The sequence below is a fragment of the Chiloscyllium punctatum genome, chromosome 15 (assembly GCF_047496795.1).
Source record: "Chiloscyllium punctatum isolate Juve2018m chromosome 15, sChiPun1.3, whole genome shotgun sequence".
NCBI lineage: Eukaryota > Metazoa > Chordata > Chondrichthyes > Orectolobiformes > Hemiscylliidae > Chiloscyllium > Chiloscyllium punctatum.
This window is the reverse complement of record NC_092753.1, coordinates 83,341,799-83,359,674: the sequence shown is the minus strand read 5'-3', so window position 1 is coordinate 83,359,674 and position 17,876 is coordinate 83,341,799. Positions and strand designations below refer to the sequence as shown.

The window sequence follows — 17,876 nt, the reverse complement described above, 5'->3', positions numbered from 1 at the left end:
ATTAGGTCAGATGCCATCTCAGTTGTCATGAAGTACAACCTTGCAGAAGGCATGTCAAGTGCAGAAAGATGTTCCAGATCTTTCAAAATAGCTGGAGATATTGATGTCACTGGAGCAATTACATTAGGTAGTACTCAAGGCGCAGACCGAAACACGCATAGATATCTCTGGAATAATGTTAGGGGAGATGAGCGATTGGGATGGATAGTAAGAGATTTGAAAACATGGATGAAATTTTAAATTGGAGATGTTTGGTAAGAGCGAGCTTAAGTCAGCAAAGATGACGTAGGTTAGTGAAACAAGGTATAACTTAAGACATTGGCAACAGAGGTTTAGATAACCTCAGGTTTCTGGAATGTAAAATAAAACAAAATGCTGGAAAAGCTCAGCAGGTCTGGTAGCATCTGTGCAGAAGAAGCAGCGTCAATGTTTCAGGTCCATTGACCCTTGGGACATTTTAGAAGATTTCTATTTCTGAAAGTACAGTCCATTTTACATTCTGATTTTACTAATATCAACAGTCACTTTTTTTTTGCATCATTCAATGTGCTGATTACTAATCCAGTTGTTTGATCATCTCAAAAGTAGATGAGAAGTGAATAAATTTAACTAATATAATATTTCCATCAACCTGCTTGTAGAGATTTACATGTCTCAAAATCACATAAACATATTTATATGGAAATATATGTGCAATAGTCTTTAAACAGTGTTATTTTAAATTGTTTAAATTGTACTAAATGTGCACATTGTACAAATATTTTGGTTCACATACCCATATCAGAAAAAGTCTCCTTATTGGTCTGTCTTCTAAATGTTGGTCATCAATGGTATTGGGAATCATACTTGCCACATAAGATAACTGCTGTTAGATTGTGGTTGTTGAAGATCAGTCATCTCAGCTCCAGAATATCTGTGCAGGAGTTCCTCAGAGTAGTGTTCTAGGCTCAACCACCTTCAGCTCCTTCATTAGTGACCTTCCCGCGATCATAAGGTCAGAAATCAGAGTCATCTAGCATGGAAAGCAACCCTTTGGTCTAACAAGTCCATGCCAAACATAATCCCAAACTAGACTAGTCCCACTTGCCTGCTCCTGGCCCATATGTCCCAAACCTTTCCTATTCATTCCTCCAAACCTTTCCTATTATGGAGTGTTCACTGGTGGCTGTACACCATTCATGATTCCTCGGATACTGACGAAGGAGTTACACCCGAAATGTGGACTTCACCACCACCTGATGTTGCTTGGTGTGCTCTGTTTTTCCAGCCTTCTGCCTGTCTTCCTCGGATACTGAAACAGTTTGTGATCAAATGCAACAAGATCTGGATGGTAGCCAGGCGAACACTGACAGGTAGCAAGTAACATTTTTGCACACATGCCAGGGAATTATCATCTCCAATATGAGGTGATCTCACCACCGCTCCTTGACATTCAATGATTTTACCATTACTGAATCATGCAGTTATAGAGATGTACAGCACGGAAACAGACCTTTCAGTCCAACTCGTCTCTGCCAATCAGCTATCCTAAATTAATCTAGTCCCTTCTGCCAGCGTTTGGCCCGTATCCCTCAATTTTTCCTATTCATACACCCAGTCTAGATGCCTTTTAAATGTTGTAACTGTACCACCCTCGACCACTTCCTTTGACAGCTCATTCCTTAGATGCACCCCCCACCACCACCTCCCCCAAAAATGTCCCTATTTAATCTTTCCCCTGTCACCCTAAATCTATGCCCTCTAGTTCTAGAATGCCCTATCCAAGGAAAAGACCTTGCCTCCATCCATGCCCCTCATTTTATAATCAACAGTAAGGTCACCTCTCAGCCTCTGGTGCTCCAGGGAAACAACTCCAGCCTATTTGGCCTCTCCTTATAGTTCAAATCCTCCAACCCTGGCAACATCCTTGTAAATTTTTTCTGAACTCTTTCAGGTTTCACAACATCCATCCTATAGGAGGGAGACTAGAATTGCACACGATATTCCAAAAGTGGCCTAACAAATCTCCTATTCAGCCACAATATGACTTTCAAACTCTTATATCAGTGCTCTGACAAATAAAGGAGAGCATACCAAATGCTGCCTTCACTGTGCTGTCTATCTGCAACTCCACTAAAAACACTCCATAAAACTATGAACCTGCACTCCAAGGTCTCTTGGTTGAGCAACACTCCCAAGGACTTTACCATTAAGTAAATAAGTCCTGTCCTGATTTGGCTTTCCAAAATGCAGCACCTCAGTTATCTAAATTAAATTGCATTTGTCATGCTTCAGCCCATTGGCCCACCTGATCCAGATCCTGTTGTACTCTCAGGCAACCTATTGGTTGTCCAATGCACCTCCAATTTTTTTGTCATCTGCAGACTTACTAACTATACCTCTTATGTTCGCATTCAAATGATTTACATAAATGACAAAAAACAGTGAACTCAGCACTGATCCTTGTGGCACTTCACTGGTCACAGGCTTCCAGTCTTAAAAGCAACCCTCCACCACCACCCTCTGTCTTCTACCTTCAAGCATCCTCCACTATCAGCATCCTTGGGCTTATTAATGACCAGAAACTGAACGAGGAGTGTCTCATAAACACTGGCTACAAGACCACGCCAGAGACTATAAATACTCGTGTGTATCTCACTTTCTGACTCCCCAAAGCTTGTCCACTGTCTCCAAAGCACAAGTTAGACATGTGATGGAATGCCTGGATAGGCGCAGCTCTAAAAATACTCAAGAAAATTGACACCATCCAGGACAAAGCAGCCTATCTGATTGGCAGCGCATCTGCTCCCTCCACTACTGATGCTCAGAAGCAGCAGTATGTAGCATCAACAAGTTGCACTGCAGGAATTAATCAAAGATCTTAACACTATCAAAGCACATGACCACGTCCATCTTGGAGGACGAGAACATTAACACCAGCAAGTTCCTCACCATCCTGATTTTGAAAAATATTGCTAAATCTTCACTGTTCCTGGGTCAAAACCATGAAATCTCTTTTGAAGGGTGTTGTGGTTCAATCTACAGCATGTGATTGCAGCAGTTCAAGAAGGCAGCTCACTACCACCTTCTTGAGGGCAGCTAGAGACAGGTAATAAATGCTGACCAGCTACAGTGCCCACTTATCATGAGTGATTTAAACAAAAATTTTAAAACGGGCCCTGTACAGATGGACAAATCTTCTAAAATTATGGACATTCTATTTAATGTCTTCAAACTTCAGAACATGATGGGAAACTTAGTAACTGTCCGACTCCATGGGATCAATGTGGATTTTACCAGTTTGCCCTCCATGGGATCAATGTGGATTTTACCAGTTTGCCCATTCTCCTATTTCTCTCTCTTTCTCTCCCCCCCCCCCCCCAAAACCACCACCATATCCTAGTCCCAACCTCCTATCTTGGCACTGCCCTCAAATGGTCCTATCTGTCCATCTCCCTTCCCACCTATCAGCACCGCCCTCCACCTTCATCTACGTATCACATTCCTCGCTACCTTCACCCTCCAGCCTCACCCCTCCCATTTATCTCTCAGCCCCCTTGGCCCAAAAGCCTCACCCCGGATGAAGGGCTTATACCCGAAACGTCATTTCTCCTGCTCCTCGAATGCTGTCTGACTGGCTGTTTTCCAGCACCACACCCTTCGATTTCATAAGTTGTACCTCACAGTGACCTTGTTCCTTTCAGTGCCAACTTAACGTGATAACTAAATAATATCTAGTCAACATTATTCACGTTCTGACATTGTAAATGTGAGGGGGTGGAATTATATACATTATGATTTTTATTTTGGTTTTGCAGAGTGCTGTGCAGCTGGATACTCCACAGAGAATGATATGAGACCCGACAGAAGAAGACAATGCACACAGGTATTTTCATCTTGATATTATTCTGAGATTCTAATGCTGAGGCATAAATCAGAAACTAGTTCCCATTTGCAAAGTCTCCTATTGTTTCTTTTCTGGAATTTTTTTTTCATTCTGTCAAATGGATTTCTGCTCCATCTAATCAGAATTCATAGATGTCATTCTTAATTTTGTGGCTTGGATAAATGTAAATTCATCTAACAGTATGAAAGCACTGGAGAGGTTGCTGATAAGATTTGGTGAAATGATCTGTGTTTTTGTTATGTGGAGATAAAAGATGTTACTGTTCCCAGAGTAGAAAAGGTCAAAGTGGAAATGTTAGAGGTTTTCACATTATGATAGGTATTGCTATTACTGAGAGAAGCAAAATGATTTTCAATGATGGGGTTATAAGTAACCAGTGGTCATCAGAGCAGGACTTATACATTTAATGGTAAGGTCCTAGGGACTGTTGCTGAGCAAAGAGACCTTGGAGTGCAGGTTCATAGGTCCTTGAAAGTGGAATCGCAGATAGATAGGATAGTGAAGAAGACGTTTAGTATGCTTTCCTTTATTGGTCAGAGCATAGGAGTTGGGAGGTCATGTTGCGGCTGTACAGGACTTTGGTTAGGTCACTTTTGGAATATTGTGTGCAATTCTGGTCACCTTCCTTTTGGAAAATTGTTGTGAAACATGAAAGGGTTCAGGAAAGGTTTATAAGGATGTTGCCAGGGTTGGAGGATTTGAGCTAAAGGGAGAAACTGAATAGGTTGAGGCTGTTTTCCCTGGAGGGTCAGAGGCTGAGGGATGACCTTTATGGAGGTTTACATAATCATGAGGGGCATGGATTGGATAAATAGACAAAGTCCGTTCCCTCCGTGACGACCTGGTCAGGTCCACGCCCCCCTAAAACCCACCCACCCTCCCATCCTGGCACCTTCCCACTGCCACCGCAGGAACTGTAAAACCTGTGCCCACACCTCCTCCCTCACCTCTATCCAAGGCCCTAAAGGAGCCTTCCACATCCATCAAAGTTTTACTTGCACATCCACTAATATCATTTATTGTATCCGTTGCTCCTAATGCGGTCTCCTCTACATTGGGGAGACTGGGCGCCTCCTAGCAGAGCGCTTTAGGGAACATCTCCGGGACACCCGGACCAATCAACCACACCGCCCCGTGGCCCAACATTTCAACTCCCCCTCCACTCTGCCGAGGACATGGAGGTCCTGGGCCTCCTTTACCGCTGCTCTCTCACCACCAGACGCCTGAAGGAAGAACGCCTCATCTTCAGACTCGGAACACTTCAACCCCAGGGCATCAACATGGACTTCAACAGTTTCCTCATTTCCCCTTCACCCCACCTCACCCTAGTTCCAAACTTCCAGCTCAGCACTGTCCCCATGACTTGTCCTACCTGCCTATCTTCTTTTCCACCTATCCACTCCACCCTCTCCTCCCTGACCTATCACCTTCATCCCCTCCCCCACTCACCCATGTACTCTATGCTACTTTCTCCCCACCCCCCACCCTTCTCTAGCTTATCTCTCCACGCTTCAGGCTCACTTCCTTTATTCCTGATGAAGGGCTTTTGCCCGAAACATTGATTTCGCTGCTCCTTGAATGCTGCCTGAACTTCTGTGCTCTTCCAGCACCACTAATCCAGAAGAAAGTTTTTTTTTTACCCTGGGGTGGGTGTGTCCAGAACGAGAGGGCATAGGTTTAGGGTGAGAGGGGAAAGATATAAAAGAGACCCAAGGGGAAACATTTTCACGGTGAGGATGGTGTGTGTATGGAATGGAGAGGAAGTGGTACAATTGCAACATTTAAAAGGCATCTAGTTGGGTATATGAATAGGAAGGGATTGGAGGGATATGGGCTACGTACTGCCAAATGGGACTAGATTAGATTGGAATATCTGGTCGTTGGACTCAAAGGTCAGCTTCCTTGCTGTATATCTCTGTGACTCTGTCATAGATTTAAGTTGGTTGGTTGGTGAACTGATCAAAGCCAACAATGAGAATTATCCTATTTGCCGAATTATGATTTGAAATAGACTGGCTGTATGAATATTGGGAGCAGATCCAGCAGTAATTTTTAAATGGGGAGAGAGCAGGTGAGTGTGACTAATTGGATAGCTCTTTTCAAAGAACTGGCACAGGCACAACAGACTGATTAGATGCTTCTAATGCTGTATGATTCTATGATTCATTCTTAGCTCAGCATGGTACTGGCTGATTTCTTGTCATATTTACTGAAAACTATTGTCCCACAGCAGTGTCATTGTGGAACAAACTAAAGCTTAATTAATTTTTTTTAATAGGTTTAGTCACACCTTAGTATAGTTTCAAGCAAAATATTTGGCTGAAGCATTAATGGACTGCAATATTTATTGTATGAATTTAAAGCTGCCACTGAGCTTATTTATATAATCAAGTAATCAGTAGTTCTGCCAGTTAGAATCAGGAATTGATATATTGCTAGTGATATTTGTGCTTAAGATGCACTTACAGCACAAAGGAGCTTGCTGATGGAACTGTACTGTTTCAAAATAAGTTTCTTTGGGGAACTGGAGCCCATAAAGCGATCAGGTAGTTTTTGAGGAGTCTGATCTAACATGATTTGCTGATCCTGCCAGAAATCCAACTGTCAAGGTATTAGACTATTGGAAGGAACCTGCAACAGTGAGGGCGCAAAATTGCGACTGTTTGGAACGATTTATACCCTGCAAGACATTGGAGAAAATGATTGTAGAAAATAGTTTGTTTTTGTTTTTTAGCAATTTAATTTATAGATCTAGTGATCCCTATATTAAACCAGTTCTGTCAGGGTATGCATTTGGGCCATTTTGTTTCAATTCTACAAATAATGGTCAGGCATGAAGGGGTGGAAAAAAATTATTTGCAGTGTGGAATATGTTATTAACAACTGCACAAATACATGCTTTACAATTTATCCTAACACAGATGTTAAAACGATTATTGGTGTCACTAACCCAAGCCAATTAGTAGCACTCCTAAATATTTTGGACTTATTTTAACTGCTGCAAAGGTATCTCAGACTGCTATTTTTCTTTTTTCTTTTTTATGAACTCTTTTTCAAATCAAAATTTTCTCCAAGCACAACAAAACATTAACTAGTTTTGAATTGAGCGCTGAGTATAGTGTGCAGATGGAACTCTTTCTTTTTGAATTGATTTTTTAATGTTCATGCTAAAGTACATAGAACAGTGCTTCCATTTTCAAATGACTTAAATGCATTAATTATGACTGGTGGGAGTGCAATGTATTAGTAACTTTAAAAAATAAAAACCCACTAATTATGCCATAAGCTATACGGTCCATGGAGTCCGCTCCACCATTCGATCATCGCTGATATGCTGCTCACCCCCACTTTCCTACTTTCTCTCTGTACTCCTTCAACTCATGACCAATTGAAAATCTGTCAAACCCCTCCTTAAATTTACTTACTGTCCCAGCATTCACTGCACTTTGGTTTCTCCTCAACTCTTGTTTTAAATTTCTTACCCCTTATCCTAAACCTGTGACTTCTCGCTCTAGAATGTCCCAGAAGGAAAAGCGTCCAATTCATGTCTATTTTATCCAAACTTTTTATCATTGTGAAAACCTCCATTTGATCTCCCCTCCATCGTCTTAATTCCAGAGAGTATAAGCCTGAACTGTTGAATCTCTTTCATCATTATTATTTTGTGTTAAAATTCGGAAGATTGGTGAGTTTTCAAGCAATACACACACAGTACTTATTTGGTTCAGATTATTGACAATTCTCTCAAATAGAGTCACAGATGTACAGCACGGAAACAGACTTTTCGGTCCAACCCGTCCATGCCGACCAGATATCCCAACTCATAGGCCCACCTGCCAGCATCCAGCCCATATCCCTCCAAACCCTTCCTGTTCATATACCCATCCAAATGCCTTTTAAATGTTGCAATTGTACTAGCCTTCACTACATCCTCTGGCAGCTCATTCCACGCACATACCACCGTATGCGTGAAAAAGTTGCCCCTTAGGACTCTCTTATATCTTTCACCTCTCACCCTAAACCTATGCCCTCTATTTCTGGACTCCCCCACCCCAGGGGAGTCTTTTTATCCTATCCATGCCCCTCATGATTTTGTAAACCTCTGAGGTCACCCCTCAGCCTCTGAGGCTCCAGGAAAAACAATCCCAGCCTGTTCAGCCTCTCCTCACATCTCACATTCCCCAATCCTGGCTACATCCTTGTAAATCTTTTCTGAACCATTTCAAGTTTCACAACATCTTTCCGATAGGAAGGAGACCAGAATCGCACGCAATATTCCAACAGGCCTAACCAATGTCCTATACACCCTCAACATGACGACCTCACTCCTGTACTCAGTACTCTGACCAATAAAGGAAAACGTACCAAACACCTCCTTTACTATCCTATCTATCTGTGACTCCATGTTCAAGGAGCTATGAACTGTACCCCAAGGTCTCTGTTCAGCAACACTCCCTAGGTCCTAACCATTAAGTGTACAGGTCCTGCTAAGATTTGCTTTCCCAAAATGCAGCACCTCTCATTTATCTGAATTAAACTCCATCTGCCATTCTTCAGCCCATTGGCCCATCTGGTCCAGATCCTGTTGTAATCGGAGGTAGCCTCCTTCGCTATCCACTGCATCTCCAATTTTGGTGTCATCTGCAAATTTGCAAACTTACAAACTGTACCTCTTATGCTCACATCCAAATCATTTATATAAATGATGAAAAGCAGTGGACGCAGCCCTGATCTTTATGGCACTCCACTGGTCACAGGCCTCCAGTCTGAAAAAGAACCCTTCACCACCACCCTCTGTCTTCAACCTTTGAGCGTGTTCTGTATCCAAATGGCTAGTTCTCCGTGTATTCTGAGATCTAACCTTGCTGACCAGAATCCCATGGGGAACCTTGTCGAATGCCTTAGTAAATTCCATATAAATCACATCTACTGCTCTGTCCTTATCAATCCTCTTTGTTACTATTTCAATAAACGCGAAGTTTGTGAGACATGATTTCCCACGCACAAATCCATGTTGGCTATCCCTAATCATTCCTTGCCTTTCCAAATACATGCACATCCTGTCCCTCCGGATTCCCTCCAACAACATGCCCACCACCGATGTCAGGCTCACTAGTCTATAGTTCCCTGGCTTGTCCTTACCACTTTTCTTAAACAGTGGCATCTCGTTAGCAAACCTCCAGTCTTGCGGCACCTCGCCGGTAACTATCGATAATACAAATATTTCGGTAAAAGGCCAAGCAATCACCTCCCTAGGTTCCCACAAGAGTTCTAGGGTACACCTGATCGTGTACTGGGAATTTATCTCCTTTTTATGCATTTCAAGACATCTAACACCTTCCTCCAGTGTAATATGGACATTTTTCAAGATGTCTCCATCTCTTTTCCTACATTCTATATCTTCCATGTCCTTTTCCACATAAATACTGATGCGACATACTCGTTTAGTATTTCCCCCATCTTCTTTGGCTCCAGACAAAGGCCGCTTTGCTGATCTTTGAGGGGCCCTATTCTCTCCCTAGTTACCCTTTTGTCCTTAATATATTTGTAAAACCCCTTTGGATTCTCCTTAACTCTTTGTCAAAGCTATGTCATGTCTCCTTTTTGCCCTCCTGATTTCCCTCTTAAGTATACTCTTACTGCCTTTCTCCTATTCTAAGGTGGGGGGGGGGGTCTATACTACAATCCCAAAAAGGTGATCATCCCTTTCTCATTTCTCAGTTCCACCCAAATAACTTCCCTGGATGTATTTCTGGGAATATCCTCCCTCAGTACATCGGTACTGATGTACATCTCAGTACATCAAAAATGCCACTCCCCCTCCTCTCTTGCCTCCCTTTCTATCCTTCCTTAGCATTTGTATCCTGGAACATTAAGCTGCCAGTCCTGCCTATCCCTGAGCCATGTTTCTGTCATTGCTATAATATTGCAGTCCCATGTTCCTAACGAAGTCCTGAGTTCATCTGCCTTCCCTGTTAGGCCCCTTGCATTGAAATAAATGCAGTTTAGTTTATCAGTCCTACCTTGTTCTCTGTTCTGTCCCTACCTGCCCTGATTTTGACTCACTTCCTTTCTCAACTGTACCAGTCTCAGATTGATCTCTTTCCTCAGTATCTCCCTTGGTTCCCACCCCTGCCCCACCTTACTCGTTTAAATCCTCCCGAACATCTCTAGCAAATCTCCCTGCTAGTAAAGTCGTCCCCTTCCAATTGAGGTGTAATCCATCCTCCTTGTACAGGTCACTTCTACCACAAAAGAGATTGCAATGATCCAAAAATGTTTCTGAACTTGAGGCTCTTCCTTCTTAGATTTCAAGTCGTGAAAATGTGATGAGTCAAATTCAGGCAACCTGAAACTCTGGTTGTGGCCAAGATGTCAGCCATTCCTGCCAACAGAACAGGAAATTCAGTAAAAGGATGCTCTGTGATGAGGCAAAGTTCCAAATGAATAACTCTGAAGTAGCTAAGCTTGTGCACACTCATTATGTCGTTGGGCCAAAAAAATGAAAGTAAGTTAGACTGGAGTGCTAAATCATTGGAAAACCATCTTTCAACAACAATGTTTCCACGAAAAATTTTTGGAAGTTTGCAAGTATAGCTCAACTTTTCAAGTTCAAGAAGGTTTCAAGTGCTTTAGAGACAATGTTGATGTGGCAATTGGAAAGTCATGGTGTCAAGTGAGAATCGCTCATTCTTCCATCATACTTGTCGCACATTCTGAAGCCCAAAGCAAATGTCTTTGAGCAGTCTCTCTGCAAACTGGAGGAGGAGCTCTTCCATCTTCCATCTCAGTAGCCTACAACCACACTGCCTCGATGTTTGAATTCACCAATTTGCAAATCTCCCCTCTCCTGAACCCTATCCCAGCTCCAGCCCTCTGATCTGATCTGACCTGACCTGCCTGGCCATCTTCCTTCCCAACCATCTACTCCAAACTTTCCACAGACTTACCACACTCACTTCCCACCTTCCTCCATCGATTGCTATCCCTTTTATCTTTTCCTTTGCCCCACCCCTCTTCCCCTAATTATTTCGCAGCCCACTTTCCCCACCTCAGTTCTGACGAAGAGTCAAGCCAGAAAAGCCAACTCACTTGTTCCTTTGCTGCTTGTCCTGCTGACTCTTTCTTCCCTATTATCTGCAGTCCTCGCTATCTCCTATACCCTACGTTCTGCCAATTTATTCCACATCCTGACAACTTGATGTGTTATATGACGTTTTTCCTTCTTTCTGACTCTTTCACCATTCACCGTAAAGTAATGTAATTTGGTTCTTGCCACTTGTTTATATTAATATTTAACTCCTAACTTAATTATGTAGCACAAATTAATGTTGCATTTTGTTCAAAATTTTGTTATCCACAAAAAGCTGTCATTTTGTTCAGAGTTAGAATCCATTTCTTGTGAAAGCTATGTTTATTGTTCATAAATGCCTAAGTCTGGATTTTACTCAGATTGTGTTAATCTTGTTGTTATTTTGGTGTATGTGATGCTGATTTGACTGTATATATATTTTTCTGAAGAAAAATTCCTGAAGAAGGGCTTCTGCCCGAAACGTCGATTCTTCTGTTCCTTTGATGCTGCCTGACCTGCTGCGTTTTTCCAGCAACACATTTTTAAGCTCCAATCTCCAGCATCTGCAGTCCTCACTTTCTCCCATATATTTTTCTGTTTGACCCTTTGAAAGGTGAAGGAAAAGGAGTTCCGAATAATACTCTCTATATTCAAATGAAATGCCCTGTTGTTTATGAAACATGGGTGATGTTTCTCTGGAGAACATGATTTGTGACTTTGAGGGAAAACTAGAGACCGTGATGTTAGTACATATTGCTACTTGTCTTGTGGAGGTGGCAGGGGAAATCATAGCTGTTGGAGGAGTGAATAGTGAATTTGCATTTTGCATCCAGCAGATCTTGCAATCTGTCACCTTTGTAGATGGATTGTGAATGGGATGGGTGTTGAGCCTATTCATGAGTGTTAATCAAGTAAGCAGCTGTCCAGGATGGGTCAAATTTCTTCAATGTATTTGCACCTACATTGATCCAGGGAGTTATAGTACACCATCACAAACATGAACCTTGGTCGATTTGATTAGCCTTTGAGTCAGGACATGAACCGTGTATCTTGCCTAACTTTGCCAATAAAGTTCACTTGGAGGATCTAGTTAAGCATGTGGTCATTGATGATACTCAGGCTATTGAATGTTGTTAACATGGCCAGGCTTGCTTTCAATTCAAGGTTGTCATTACCTGGGAATTATATTGGACAAAGACTGCCTGCCTCCTATGACAGTCTTAGCCTGCATGCTAAGCAGGTTCTGCTTTTTAGGCTTAGTCTGGTGACAGTCATTCCCTGGTATATATGTAGCACGAATATTACTTGCCACTTTAGTGCTAGCCTGGATACTGTCCAGATCTGCATTTGATCATGAACTGCCTCAGTGTCTGAGCAGTTAGAAATGGTGCTGAGCAATGTGCAAACATCTGCCTCCACCAGCGCACATGCACGCACACGCACCTACCTTATGATGAAGGACCAGTCATTAATGAAGCAGCTGCAGATGATTGGGCCAACACCACTGTCCTGAGGAACTCTTGCAGAGATGCTCAGGACCTGAGATGACTGACCACAACCATCTTCCTGTGTGCCAGGTTTGACTCCAATAGTGGAGAATTTTCCTACCATTGATTCCGGTTTTGCAAGGGCTCCTTGATGCCACCTTTGGTCAAATGTGGTTTTGATGTCCAGGGCTGTCACACTCGCCCCACCTAGAATTCAGCATTTTTGTCCAGGTTTGAACCAGGGCTGTAATGAGGTAAAGAGCTGAGTGGTCCTGGAAGAACACAAACAAGGCATCGCAAGCAGATGTTGCTTGATAACACTATTGATGACACCTTGCATCAGGTGCCTGACGATACAGATTAGATTTATGGACTGGTAATTGGCTGGGTTGGATTTGTCCTGCTTTTTGTGTACAGGACTTCAACTGGGCAGTTTTCCACATTGGCTGCAGAGGAAGTTAACTCAGTTTCATTTTTTTGAATTGAAATTCCATGCAAGGATGTGTTTTCTTTTATCATGAAGTGATATGGATGAACACGAGTCTGCAGCTTTAGAATACCAAACTTGGGACCTCTTTTGGAAAAAAAATAAGATTTATTTTTGAGAGGTTCACCACTTTCTTTTGCTATCAAGTGAGTTGATTAATGACACATACCAAATCTGTGACTTTTTGTGGTGTCCATAAGTTGCACTTGTCTTCAAAATGAAAGTTAAGTTTTCCTGCTGAATCTATATGCCCTAAACTTAATGCTTCATTTTAGAATTTCTCTCTTCAAAATTGCCCTTTTTTTCCTTCTGGGAAAACAGTGATGGTTGCATGAGTGACGATGCTTTCGTTTGTACATAAAGAAACTAACATTTGGAAATGTAACAGAATATTAAAGGGTAAATCACAAGCAAAACTGCTAAGTTTGTATCAGTGTGTAACCCATTGAATAGCATTCAGTGGAAGTAACCTCAGCCAATTTTCATTCTTGTTCAGAATTGCTAAAACAAAATTTATCTCCTCTGATGCTGCAGACTCTGTGCAGATCAGAGACTAAGTTTGACCCCAACAGCTAATTAGAAGTCTGAACTGAATCCTGTTCTTCAGGGGCATTTACTAGTCTTTTATTTTAAAATGTTATTTTAAATTGTTTGCAAGCCTCTGTAAAATCTGGAGGGGACAGCCTTGGCTCAGTGGTAACATTAATCGTGAAATCACAAAGAATTGGATCAGAGACTTGGAGTCATTGAGTTATGCAGCATGGGAATAGACCCTTTGGTTCAACTCATCTATGCTGACCAGATTCCTAAATTAATTTAGTCCTGTTTGCCACCATTTGGCCCATATCAATTTAAACGCATCCTATTCATCCAGATGCCTTTTAAATGTTGTAATTGTACCAGTCTCCTCCACTTCCTTTGGCAAGCTCATTCCATGCGTGCACCATCTTGGGTCGGTTTTAAATCTTTTCCTTCTCACCATAAACCTATGCCCTCTCGTTTTGGACTCCGCTACCCTGGGGAAAAGACCTTAACTATTCACCCTATGTATACCCCTCATGATTTTATAAACCTCTATAAGGTCACCCCTTAGCCTCGGATGCTCTAGGGAAAGAGCTTCTCCCTATAGCTCAAAACCCCTCACCCTGGCAACATGTTTGTAAATCTTTTTTTTGAACCGTTTCAAGTTTCCACCTGTGCTGAGTGTTGCTAAGTTTGTGGTTGGCCTTGGCGCAGTGGAACGCTCCAAGTTGAGTGACATCCTTACATAGGATGAAGACCAGAATTGAATGCAGTATTCAAAACTGGCCACAAATATCCTGTACAGCTTCAATAAGACTTCCCAACTCATGTACTCAGTGCATTCAACAATAACGGCAAACATATAACTGAAGGTGCAGTTCAGTACAGAAGGCATGATGCACTGTTGAAGATGCCAACTTTCTGATCAGATCATAGAATTGAACAGTGCACGAGAGGCCCTTTGGTCTATAGTCTGAAGCAATGTGTGAGAAAAATCCAACGTTCAGCCTCATCCCATTTGCTAACACTTGGCCCATAACTTTGAATGTTACGACATGCCAAGTCCTCATCTCAGTACTTTTTAAAGGATATGAGGCAACGTGCCTCTGCCACCTTCCCAGGCAGTGCATTCTCGACTGTCACCACCCTCTGAATTTAAACAAAAGGTTTTCCTTGCACGTCCCCTAAACCTCCTGTGCTTCACCTTAAACCTGTGTCTCTACCTGACTGGCCTTTCAAATAAAGGGAGCAGCTCCTCCTTATCCACTTCTTCCAGGCCGCTCACAATCTTGTACATTTCAATCAAGTTGCCCCTTGGTCTTCTCTGCTCCAATGGAAACAGCCCAACCGATCCAAGCTTTCCTCCAATTTGAATTTTCAATCCCACAGAGAATCCTGGTGCATCTCCTTTGCATCCTCTCCACTGGAATCGCATCCTGCTGTACTGTGGTGACCAGAACTGCGCACAATACTCCCGCTGTGGTCCCGCCAAAACCTTTGCTGCTTTTGTAAACTACGCCTCAGTTGATAAAGGCAGGTGACCCATATCCCGGATGCTAAACTGAAATATCTTCTCAGATATGAATAAAAGGGTCCTATGGCAATAATTGAAGATCAGGAAATTCTTCAATTCCTGACCAAAATGTCACATCCAACAAGTTGAATCACTGATTTGTTGTGGTGCACGTGGAAGGCCAGTGGTCATATCGTACCTGTTTGGGTTCCACTATCTAATATCAGTCTCCTGCGTTTCTCTCAAATCCCTGCACACTTTTTTTCTATCCAAATAATTATCCGATGCCCTGTTGAATACCTTGAATTGATCAGAAATAATCTCACGGCCAAATGTGGTAGCAATTTGCACATCACTTCAGCATTATTTTTAGATTTTGAGTGACCAAGCAGTGTTTTTTTTCTTTCCAGCTGGTGTTTAGAAAAAATCTACCATTCTAAAAGCTAACTTTTTTTTGTATTGAAGCAATGCTATTGGAAATTGTGTGGTTATTTTGACTAAGGATGAAGGGGTTTTAATCTCTATTACCCAGTATATTATAGGTGATTAATATTATGTAGTTTAAATAGTTGACCTTGTTACAAATTGAAGGAAAAGAAGTAAAGTATCTGATACTGTTGATGTTGTCTTCATGTTTGGTTCCGATTTGGAAAGTAAGCCTTAAATTAGCTGAGTAGAGGTAGGCATAATCAGCTTGTGAAACTAGTAATATATTAATTTAGTGTGTTAATTGTTTTAAGTTCTTTGCCGTTAGCAGCTTTGACATTTACAGAGTGTCTGTCAGTTAGTGGGTGTACATTCCTGTAATATGTGCACGAGGAGGACCTTGTAGAAGTGTGTGTAAAATCTAAAGATGTTATGCTTTTTTCCAGATTACATAATGAATAACATCACTAAAAAATGTGTACTGCTCCTTCCAGGTTTGTTATTACTTTAAAGGTGCTGCACCATTACATGCACAAATATAAATTCACATGCTTATTCTGATTTAGAATTTGATATTACCATTGTAAACATGCATTGATAATCCAGCTCTTCCCAAGCCACTTAACAGTTGAAGCTGACTCCTTATTGGTATGAAAATACTGTGCGTTCTGCTGCTATGCTGATATCAGTTACAGTATTAGATCATTTTTAAGATTCTTTTGGAGTGAAAAGTAGTCGCTGGATGTGTCTTGTTTCAGGAAAAAAGTATACAAATGCTGATCAACTCATTTTGAAGCTTACTGTGAATGTTGTGAGTCATGACTCCGTGCATATATTTGAATGACCTACTTCTATTTTTGCTGCACCATATCGTTGTGAATTTAACATTATACTTACTAGTTTACAAATCTAATTTATAGAATTCATTTGTGTACTATACAAATATTGTTCATTTTGGTAAAAATTGGGCATTTTCTCCTTTTGTTCTTCTGCTAACTCCATGCTGGTTGCTTCAGGGGTTAAAAGCTGCTTGGAATTATGACAAAGCATAATTTTCACTTGTTTACTACTTGTTTTCCTATTGGATACAAGTAAGCGGCTGTACCCTAGCAACAGAAGCATGTTATTAACATTCTTTGCTGTGATTTGACTGGTAAATTTTAAAGAGAACCAATCATCTGCCACGTCTTCTATGGTAGGCTATGCTAATTAATGCTGTTGCTGGGATCAGGGTGGTTACTTTGTGCAGTTATGCTGCATTGTGTTGCCTGGGAAAGACGTTGATAAATGAGTAGTTAATAATCTGCAACGTTTCTGCTGGCAGGCAGAGATTTAAATGTAGGATTGAGAAGAAATAACTGCAGGAGAAATGTTTCCAGAAGTTCTTTGTCAACTGTGGCCAAGCTTCCAAATACCTGTATTACAAATTTAAATATTCTTTTTGAAAGAAAAAATAATGAAGCAAAGTGAAAATACATTGAAGTTTATTTTTAAAGGCTAAATTTAACTGTTAACCTTGCACCTCATTTTTAAAAAGATTTGTAGGATTGTAGAGTGCTCTTGTATGAAAATATGCTGCACACTCTTGGGATTATTTTGAATGGTTATGTGCAAATTTTTTAATATACACTGAGTTTTGATCACTCGTAGTCTTTATTTGCTTATTTTTTGTTGTCTTGTGAGCTGGAATATTAAATGGTGCCCCATGCTTGATCTGTATATTTTCAAAAGAAAGCGCGCTTGCATTTCTGTATCACCTGCACATTTCACATGCTCAAGGCACTTCTGCAACCGTTGAACTTTATTTGTAGTCACTAATGTTCCCTCCAAGCAGTGCATGTACTCGCTAAATGAATGAATTGAATTTATTGTCCCGTGTACCAAAGCACAGTGAGAATTTTTTTGTCTTGTGAGCAATGCAAGCAGATCAGAGTTAAGTACCATAGACAAGTAAATAATAGTAAACAGCAGCAAAAACAAAAACACAGGCGAATGTTAAGAGTTTGTCAATCCATTCAGTATTTTAACAACAGTAGGGTAGAAACTTTTGAAACTAGCATGTGTGTGTTTGTTCAGGCTTCTGTGCCTTCTCCCCGATGGTACAGGTTGTAGAAAAACATTGCCAGGGTGGGGGGATGGATCTTTGAGAATGCTGGCAGCCTTTCCTTAAGAGCAGGCCTGGTAGATGCATTCTATAGATGGGAGGTTGGCCTTTGTGATTGTCCGGGTTGGGTTCACACTCTCTGTATCCGTCTCCGATCTTGAATGGTGCAGCTGCCATACCAGGTAGTGATACATCGAGATAGAATGTTCTCATTGGCACACCTATAAATGTTGGCTAGGGTATTTGCCATCATGCTAAATTTCCTCAGCTGCCTGAGGAAGAAGAGATATTGGGCCTTTGTAACCAATGCATCCACATGAAGAGTCCAAGGACATTTGTTGTGGACTACCACTCCCAGGAGCTTGACACTCTCTACTAA

General features: G+C 41.5%; 1 protein-coding gene across 4 annotated transcripts in view; it reads left to right on the top strand.

Moving 5' to 3' along the window:
* Window positions 1-17,876, top strand: part of LOC140486469 (dual specificity tyrosine-phosphorylation-regulated kinase 1A) — a 114,295-nt gene that overhangs the window by 41,775 nt on the left and 54,644 nt on the right. For all 4 annotated transcript variants that reach the window (XM_072585681.1, XM_072585677.1, XM_072585679.1 and 1 more), the window contains one exon: window positions 3,798-3,865. In XM_072585681.1, the coding sequence (XP_072441782.1) occupies window positions 3,856-3,865 (10 nt within the window). In that variant the 5' untranslated portion in view covers window positions 3,798-3,855. The remainder of the gene's footprint in view (window positions 1-3,797; window positions 3,866-17,876) is intronic.